Source organism: Sander lucioperca, chromosome 5, assembly GCF_008315115.2.
Source record: "Sander lucioperca isolate FBNREF2018 chromosome 5, SLUC_FBN_1.2, whole genome shotgun sequence".
Lineage (NCBI taxonomy): Eukaryota > Metazoa > Chordata > Actinopteri > Perciformes > Percidae > Sander > Sander lucioperca.
This window is the reverse complement of record NC_050177.1, coordinates 14,999,763-15,009,762: the sequence shown is the minus strand read 5'-3', so window position 1 is coordinate 15,009,762 and position 10,000 is coordinate 14,999,763. Positions and strand designations below refer to the sequence as shown.

At 41.6% G+C, this 10,000-nt stretch overlaps 1 protein-coding gene across 2 annotated transcripts in view; it reads right to left on the bottom strand.

Annotated features, from left to right (window-relative positions):
* Positions 1-5,153: 5,153 nt before the first annotated feature.
* Positions 5,154-10,000, bottom strand: part of col4a3 (collagen, type IV, alpha 3) — a 57,600-nt gene continuing 52,753 nt past the window's right edge. For both annotated transcript variants that reach the window (XM_036001053.1, XM_036001054.1), the window contains exons 48-52: positions 9,705-9,926; positions 8,869-9,046; positions 8,607-8,721; positions 7,400-7,572; positions 5,154-5,423 (exon numbers count right to left, since the gene is read on the bottom strand). In XM_036001053.1, coding sequence (XP_035856946.1) covers positions 5,339-5,423; positions 7,400-7,572; positions 8,607-8,721; positions 8,869-9,046; positions 9,705-9,926 — 773 coding nt within the window. In that variant the 3' untranslated portion in view covers positions 5,154-5,338. The remainder of the gene's footprint in view (positions 5,424-7,399; positions 7,573-8,606; positions 8,722-8,868; positions 9,047-9,704; positions 9,927-10,000) is intronic.

Sequence of the window (10,000 nt, the reverse complement as noted above, 5' to 3'; positions counted from 1 at the left end):
TTTACGTTGTATTCTGTTCTCATTCACTCAGGGAGTCTTTTAAAGGACAATTCTGGCGCAAAATGAGCCTAGTGGTTAAATAACAGATGTGTACCCTCTCTGTTGTTCTCTGGGACATGTTTTCATGCTAATGGAATGAGTTTATAGCTTGAAAGAAGCTAGCGCGGACCGCTGATTAGCTTACAACGCTAGTATTCGGGGCACAGGGAAAGTAAAAATAAATCGCTATTTTGTACACTAAAAAGGCTCACTTACAAAGTTCGGTTAACATGTAGGGACCCTCATTATGCTACCGTTGAAGTGTGGAAGTGAAGTTTTGAGCCTTTTTAGTGTACAAAATAGCGATTTATTTTTACTTTCCCTGTGGCCCGAATACTAGCGTTGTAAGCTAACCAGCGGTCCGCGCTAGCTTCTTTCAAGCTCCAAACTCATTCCATTAGCATGAAAACATGACCCAGAGAGCGACAGAGTGGGTACACATCTGTTAATAACCCCTAGGCTTGTTTTGTGCCAGAATTGTCCTTTAATGAGACTGTCCTCCCCCCAAAAAACGCCCCCATAGGTGGTTTGTTCCAGCATCAGTCTGACCTACACTCTCAGAAAAAAAATACCTTTTTAGAAAAAAGAGCTCGTCACTGGGGAGGTACTCTCAAAGGTACATTGTTGTAAAAATTTATTTTGCACATATCACAGAACTTTACAGTTAATTTAGTTGCACAATTATTGAGTTTTTGAGTTTGAATATAGTATAGATTAACTTAAATGATCTTTATTGAGAGATGACATGGATTTTCTGCTGTGATGAGCATCCACTAATTCCTGCCGTTTGTGGCAGTAGCTCAGTGAGTAAGGAGTTGGGCTGGGAACTGGAGCTGGTTCAAGTCCCCATACGGACCAAAGTATGGTGGTGGACTGGTAGCTGGAGAGGTGCCAGTTCACCTCCTGGGCACTCTGGACATCTCTCTATTAGTGCATGTATAGGTACTGAGCATGTGTGTGTAATCCAGGCCTGTGTGTAATGTGTGTTATAACAACAGAGTGAAAAATTGTAATTTCCTCTTGCGGGATGTATAAATTATGAAATTATTATTATTATTAAGGGACAAATATGTACCTTACACCTTGGAAAGTCCACAATGTACAATGGAAGGTGCATAATTGTAACTTCAAGATACATTTGTTTGTACTTTTAAGGGAACATTTGCTAAGTTTGTACATAAGGGAACAAAAATGGACCTGTATTGTACCTCTTTTTCTGACAGTGTATGTTTATGTGTCTAGTGGTGGCGCCCTCTAGTGGCCGTAGTACCTTATCGTACCAAATATAGGACAGGTTTTTTCCTATGAAGATATCTGAAAAATCGAAGTCGTACTATATGCGGGGGTCTAGACTTTTAACCCTTGTGTTGTCCTCGATTCCGATTTGACCCGTTTAAAGTTTATAATATCAGAAACATGGGTTTCTTTCAACCAAATTGCCCCAAAAAATAACATGGATGCATGTATGTGCATTGTATGGATACAAAGTTCTTCTCAGGTAAATTTAATGATTTCTTCCATTAAATTTTGGGTGTTTTAATGAATTTTATAGCATTTGAAAAAACATTTTTTAAATGGTTTCAAAACCATATCCTGACTAAATGTCTGTGATCCACTCAACATCCTCTGATCTTAACTATTAGTCAAAATAATTCATGATTTCTGGGGGCTTTTAACTCAAAAAGTAGGTATAATGTCACGAATTAGGTTTATTGACCATGAATAAAAAAATGTTGACCAGAGCCCTCAATCCAAACTCCCAACAGAGCGAGGAAGCCTGAAAGATGCGGAGACACGGCGAGCATCCCGAAACAAAGCGGCTCAAAAGTTAACAAAGAAATGTGAAAAAGTTTTAACGTTAAAGGCCGAGACACACCGAGCCAATAATCGGCCGTTGGACAGTCTGGCGAGGTCGGTGACTCGAGTCTGTTCGGTGTGTTCCGTGCTGTCGTCCGTCCGAGGGGCCGTCGGTCTTCATTTGGGCTGATTTGACATGTATAATCGGCGGGGCGGGCACTGCCGGCAGTCGGACTCAAATGACCCATCTGATTGGTGGAGAGCCAACCAGGAAACGGGGAGCGGGATGAGCGTGACTAGAGTCTCTCAAAATCTGAGGAAAATCTTTTAAACTGACCTTTGTTGATCTGAAATGAAGACAGATTCAGAAACTGCACGGCCTATTTCTCTCTTAAAATGTTTTCAGAAACACGTTTTGGTGAACTATTTTAGTCCAATATGACAGTCTGGCTGTGAATTTCCAGAGAAACCAGACCCACGTGACGCGTTCGTCCAATCAGCTGCCGGTTTTCATTTTTGGGCGACAATACAGATTAGCGCCGCCTGCTGCTATGGAGACGTATTACGTCTCGTCTCTTCGGTGTGTTCTGAGGAACTTTTTGGACCAACTCGAGGAGACTGATCAGTCACACTGGCTTTTCTGCCGACGTTTGGCCGTCGGCTCTGTGTGTCTGGGCCTTAAGATGACGGTGATAAACGCAGCATCCTCAAACAACTGCCAAGTGGCCGTTAAATTTGGCGTCACATAATGTAATGTACGGAGATGGCGAGCCCAAAAGCCTCAGCTTGTCGTGCAGGCGAATGACGCACCGTAACGGGCTGTTTGTTTGTCTCGCCCAGCGCTCGCCCTCAGACTGCAGAGAGAATCGCTGCGGTCTTTTCAGCGCTTTGTGATTAACTATTTAATCTTGTTAACTCTCCTGTTGCCCTCGGGTCACATTTGACCCATTTTCAAAAGATTTCTATATCACAAATTTGGGTTTCTATCACCCAAATTGTCAAAAAAAAAAAAAAAGAATAACGTGGATGGTTCCATACAACGCGCTTCACAAGTTAAATAACTGATCAGTCCACTACTTTCATTAAATTTGGGTGTTTTACATAATTTTATAGCATTTGAAGAAAAAAACTGATTAAAGAACACTGAAAAAAGGGACAGAAATGTAGGGGAAAAAAACAACAAAAACGTCCAAAAAAAAAAACGCAGAAAAAAATCGACAAAGATATTGGAAAAAGTGACAAAGAACTTCGTGAAAAGTGAGAAAACGTCAAAAAGTGACAAAAAATGTCAGAGAAGGCTTCAAAAACTTGGTCAAAACAACAACAAAAATGTCCCAAAAAATCGAAAAAGAACATTTTGGGAAAAGTAACAACGCTCTTTTAACAAGTTAAATAAATGATCAGTTCACTACTTTCATTAAATTTGGGTGTTTTATTCAATTGTATAGCATTTGAAGAAAAATTCATAAAAGAATGTTGAAAAAGGCGACAAAAGCGCCGGAAAAAATATTAAAAAACGTGGGGAAAAAACCCAACAAAAACCTTTTTAAAAAACGCAGAAAATAATCGACAAAAAACATCGGGAAAAGCGACAAAAGTGTCGAAAAGTCGACCAAAACATTAAAAATAAGTTTGAATTTTAAATTTTGACCCAGAAAAACAACACGTTGCATGGTCGAGAGGAAGACAACAGGAAGGTTAAGAAATATACAGATTTCTTTTTTAAAATGAGATTTGGTCTTCAAAAAGTATTTTTCCAAAAATTTGTTTTTGAAAAAGAATCTTCTAAATCAGGGGTTTTTTTTAAAGATATTTTTTGTGGCATTTTAGGCCTTTATTTGTGTAGGACAGATTAGACCTGAAAAGAGAGAGAGAGGGGGAAATATATGTTTTAATTGAGGTTTCTTTCTTTTCTTTTTTTTCGGGCTCATCTGAATGTTGTATTATTATAATGCTGTATTATTATTATTATATGAACAGCTTATGAGGACTTATTACTTATTACTGTCAATGTAACCATGTATTTTATTGTATAATTTGGGGAGGTGGTGGACTTGGAGGGGGGGGAGCATACTGTGAATGATGTCTTGTTTATTTTTGTGATGTTATGTTATTGTGTAATGTCATGTTTTGAGCATGTGTGGCTCTGGTTGTTATTTTCTAACAGTGATTGAAAGGACCCCCTTGAAAATGAGATGGTACATCTCAATGGGCTATCCAAAATAAAGAAAGAAAGAAATGTAGCAAAGGGTCGCAGGTCGGAGTCGACCCCGCGGCCGCTGCGTCGAGGAGTAAACCCTCTATATATGGGCGCCCACTCTACCAGGTGAGCTAGCCAGTTTCTTTAACTTTATGGAACAAACGGAGCTATGTCACGTTCTGCGTCACGGTGGGGTCAGCCCTATGTTCCCACGGTCCTATGTACCCACATTTATAGGACATTTTCAAAATTAGGTCTTGTGTTCCTACATTTCCCTTCAATGTAAGCCCTATCCTCCCACAACATTTTTTAGGGTTAGGGTTAGGGTTAAAATCTGATACAAATTTATGAAAAAGGAAATGTGGGAAACATAGCGCCTAATTTGTCTAGACCTACTCTATCTGTAAAGTTTCTCGAGATAACTGTTGTTATGAATTGATACTATAAATAAAATTGACTTGAATTGAATTGAATTTTGGAATAAAATCTTAGAAATGTGGGAACATAGGCACGCTCCCCACGTGTTAACCTTCAGGAAGTGAAGTAACGTCTGATTTAAACCCAAACCTCCAGCTTTTTATCAACTTAACTCAGTAGTTTTGGTGTCTAAACCTAACCAAACTGGGACCGTTTCACAACGTTTAGATATGAGGACGTATTTCCTGCCACCACTAGGGGGCGCTGATTTATGAAACGCTCTTTTGGGTCGGATAAGAGGGGGGGGAACAAACCACCCATATCCTCGGAGGGTTGGTTTTTCTCAAAAAACGTATCTGTCGTTGCCGCATGACGCTGTTTTTCTCGGTTAAATCCAACTGTCATGTGACCGGCCGCAATCCCCCTAATTTCGTAGGATATCATAGGAATTGTTGTGCATACGTTTTCGTACGTTATCATACGATAATGAGTATCATGAGAATGCGTTGATTCACTTCACGTTTTCTTGGAGCTCCGTCTACTGGCTGTTGGAGGAACTGCGGCTTCTTTTCTGTGCTCTTTCAGGGTGTTTGGTGTTTTAAGCCCCCAATGTCGTCTTCCAGGCAGCGCTGCATGGAAGGCACTTGGGTTAGGCAAGGGTTAGGGTTAGGTGCCTTGAAGTCAACGGTCGCAGCGCTGCCTTGAAGTCGACGGTGGGGGCTTAAAACACCATCGAGCCTCTTTCAGCTCTGCGTACTGCAGCTCAGGTCGTAATAGTAGTATTTATTATCAGTAATAGTACGAGTAGTAGTAGTATACATAGTGTTAGCAGCAGTATCATTTACAGCAGAAGTATCAGTTTTATCAGGTGTGGGTGTTTACAGTTCATACTTCATGCTTCATACAGACTCGACAGCGGCTGATCAGATTGCCGGGAAACTCTCCTTTTTCAGTCTGAGGCTTCGGTTTGCTGCAGAACAGAGACACGCACATGCACGCACACACACACACACACGCACACACACACACGCACACACAAATACACAAGTTGTTACAGGACAGAGAGAGAGAGAGACATCAGGGAAAGACTAGAATAGAACAAACTAGGGCTGCACGATATGAGGAAAATATCTAATTGTGATTATTTTGACTGATATTGCAATTGCGATATGATTCACGAAATTACAGGGAATGATCATTTTTGTATCATTATTCTCATTTTCATTGAAAAATATTAAAGAAATTGAAATTATATAGTGTGATTTATGCGAGGATCTGTACCAAACAAAGATTTTTTCTTTAGTCAGTAGGAGACGATTTGTAGGCCGGGACGTCTCGTCAGCGCCACAGTAATTCTTTCCCCCTGCAATTTGGATATTGCACTAGTCCATATTGTGATTTCGATAAAATTGCGATTAATTGTGCAGCCCTTGAATACACTTACCGATTTGTCTTGGGCATAGTGCTACAATCTGTTGCTTCACAACACAAACATACATAGAAACTATGCTTAAATCAACATCAAACATAAAATCAACATAAAATCAACATAAGACATCTTAGGACATGAAGGAAGGACACATGACTGTACAGACAAAACTACATCTTTAAAAGTGACTGTAAGAATTAAAGTGCTACGTGCAAAAAGTGATGGTGTATTTCTTGCACTTTGCTCTGTTGTTCTAAGTGTTACTATTGGAGTTCAGCAGCTTGATAGAGGTTGGGATAAACGAAAACTTAAGTTTGCATATCTGAACGTTGTATGATGCACATTAACATGTTGATGCAGGAGGGTTGTACCTGAATCTTTTGAAAACACTGTTGTGTCCCTGAACTGTTTGCTATACTGAGCATTCTGCATAGCTGAGCGTTCTGTGAACCTGCACTCTTTGAAATTACCTAAACATGTTGCGTCCCTAAACATTCTGCGTACCTGAATGTTTTGACATTACCTAAACATGTTGCGTCCCTAAACATTCTGCGTACCTGAATGTTTTGACATTACCTAAACATTTTGCGTACCTGAGTGTTTTGCGAACCTGAACATTTTGACATTACCTAAACATTTTGCATACCTGAACGTTTTGACATTACCTAAACATGTTGCGTACCTGAGTGTTTTGCGTACCTGAACGTTTTGACATTACCTAAACATGTTGCGTACCTGAATGTTTTGACATTACGTTAACATGTTGCGTACCTGAGCGTTTTGCATACCTGAATGTTTTGACATTACCTAAACATGTTGCGTACGTGAACGCTTTGCGTACCTGAATGTTTTGACATTACCTAAACATGTTGCGTACCTGAACGCTTTGCGTACCTGAATGTTTTGACATTACCTAAACATGTTGCGTACCTGAACGCTTTGCGTACCTGAACGTTTTGCGTACCTGAACATTTTGACATTACCTAAACATTTTGCATACCTGAACGTTTTGACGTACCTGAACATTTTGACGTACCTGAAACGTTTTGCATACCTGAACGTTTTGACATTACCTAAACATGTTGCGTACGTGAACGCTTTGCGTACCTGAATGTTTTGACATTACCTAAACATGTTGCGTACCTGAACGCTTTGCGTACCTGAACGTTTTGCGTACCTGAATGTTTTGTCATTACCTAAACATGTTGCGTACTTGAACATTTTGCTAAACTGAGCATTTTGCATAGCTGAGTGTTTTGTGAACCTGCACTCTTTGAAATTATCTAAACATGTTGCGTACCTTTGTTTTTGTTTAATGTGGATCCCCTTTAGCTTCAGCATAAGCTAAAAGATATTCTTCCTGGGGTCCTACAATCCTAAACATGTTGCGTTCCTGAGCGTTTTGCAAAACCTTATCATTTTTGTGTAGCTGAGCATGTTGATGCAGCTGTGTTGTACCTGAACGTGGTGAGAAACATTGTTGTGTACTTGAACGTGTGCTTCCAGGTGTGTCGTACCTGAACATGTCGCGGGGGTTGAGAGCAGCCAGCCAGTAGCTGTACGAGTCGGTGTAGTAGTTGCAGGTTCCTCTGCCGTGACACTCGATGAAAGGAATCTTCCGGAAGTTTTCCAGACAGGATCCGGGAGAGGCCAGCGGCTGACCTGACCCCTCCGCCCCCACTCCAGTTTCCTGGACACCAACAGCATCAACAGCAAGGGTCAAAGGTCAAAGCAACAACTCATAGACGCTGATGTTTCTCTGAGGGGATATTAGAGCACAGAACATCCGATCTGACCCTCTCTGATCAAGGTCCTAAACTCAGAAACATCTTCTGGTGTGTACCGTTTGTTACATCACTGGCTATCAGGTGCTAAACTTATACTACATCCCTATTCTGTTCCCAAGTCCTATTCGTACAGGACTAGAATTAGCAGAGGAGCTCACGTGAATTAGAAAGTCTCTCGTCTCTCTTCGTGTGGGGCATTTCGGAAATATTTTACTTCAACTTACTGATATTATCCCCCACATATAATGTAAAAACTTTGATTTATAATTGCCAACGCAGCCAATACAAGCACGAACACAGAGATGCACATTTGCATGGGACTAAAATGATCACACAATCTCGGCTATGTGGTCTGTGGGAATTATGTATTAAAATTTTGACATTTGTTGAATTTCGAGTAAAAATATAAACATGTTACGCTTGTGTGCCGCACGAACAGACGTGGGGGTAATTTCTAAATCACATGAAGGAGCCAGTTGAGGTGGTTCGGGCATCTGGTAAGGATGCCCCCTGGGCGCCTCCGTAGGGAGGTGTTCCAGGCACGTCCAGCTGGGAGGAGGCCTCGGGGAAGACCCAGGACTAGGTGGAGGGATTATATCTCCAACCTGGCCTGGGAACGCCTCGGGATCCCCCAGTCGGAGCTGGTTAATGTGGCTCGGGAAAGGGAAGTTTGGGGTCCCCTGCTGGAGCTGCTACCCCCACGACCCGACCCCGGATAAGCAGACTAAGATGGATGGATGGATGATGTGCCCTGGTAATACCAGTCTCAGGCAAATAGGGCTTTTGTTTCAACTTTACAAGATTGGTGGCCATTTAGTAAACCGATTGATTAAAACAGACTACAAACACAATAATGTGTTGAATGTTATAAATGAATTTACCTTTAAACTGTTCTTCTAAAGTACATTTTTAACGAGACTCAACAACATTAGCTCACCATGACGAAGGAGTATCCGAACCAGAGAGAGTCCCAGCCCGAGGGACAGTCTGGAATATCGCTGGTCTGACTGTGGACAGCGATCACGTTGGCTCTGGCCTCGCATACAGAACACCTTCAACACGGGAAACACATGCTTACACACACACACACACACACACTTTTGTTTGTTCTGGAAGCATGAGTTTGTTTTGTGTGTGTGTGTGTGTGTGTGTGTGTGTGTGTGTGTGTGTGTGTGTGTGTGTGTGTGTGTGTGTTTTACCGGCTGATGTAACTATTCAGTGAATCCCCAGAGATCAGCGGCATGCTGCCTGGCAGCTGTTCAGCGGTGGACAGCCAATAGGAGTAGTCGTTGCGCGAGGCGTAGCGACAGGTGTTGTCAGTGTTACAGAACAGGAAGGGCATGGTGGTAAAGCGAGGTAAACAACTACCTAATGTCCCTGAAGAGAGAGAGAGAGAGAAAGATGTATTTTAGTCTGGATCAACTGAATTATTATGTAATTATATAATTATGTTAACAGGACAAAGCCTTCCGCTCTCTGTGTGTTTCCATTGTCTATCTCCGTTCTCTTTGGAAAACACCAGCAAACTTCGAGCTAGCGAGCTACACGCTGAAAATGTAAAGTTCTGAAGAAAAGTTGGATGATGCAAAGAGGCAGGCCTGCTTGGTTCTTTCAGGGAATGATTGTAATGATTTACAAATAATATGTTTAGGACATTTCCTATCTAACTGGGTTTTGGGACTGATTGGTGGGATTGCTGTGGACAAAGTACACACAGAGATACACTGGTAAGAGCCAATGAGGTTTAACCATGTATCAGCTAATTTAAATAGCTCACGTTACTGTATTGTGTCAACAGTTAACTTCATTTAATATTGTATGAGGAGTTTTCTTTTGTGGGGTGCAAATGTTCCACCAAAACAAGTTCCTTCCTGAGACTATTTAGCAGAGCCACCATCACTGTGCCCAGAGCTTAGCGCCGCTTACACCATTGGGATTGGTTGGGAGAGTCTCTTTATTAGTCCGTCTTAGACTTAAACAAGAATCTGTTTAACTAACTGGACAAAGGAAAGTGAAGTATAACAATTGTACTTACCCAGGTCTTGTCCGTGAGCGCGGTTGTTACCATTGATGAACAGCAGCGAGTAGCCGCTGTATATCTGAGTTGAACCTGCAGGGCATTCTGGGATTAAGATTGTCTGGCTGTGTTTGGTGAACAGAAATCCGTTGACCTCTTTTGCATCTGTGCAGGAATCCGATCGACCTTTAACACCTTTAGCACCTTTAAAACCCACCGGACCTCGTGGACCTGCGATACCTGTCAACATAGAGTCAGTTCTGGATGAAAAACGGGTTCTCTGCTTATTATGCGGACCTTTGGATTCAGCAAAA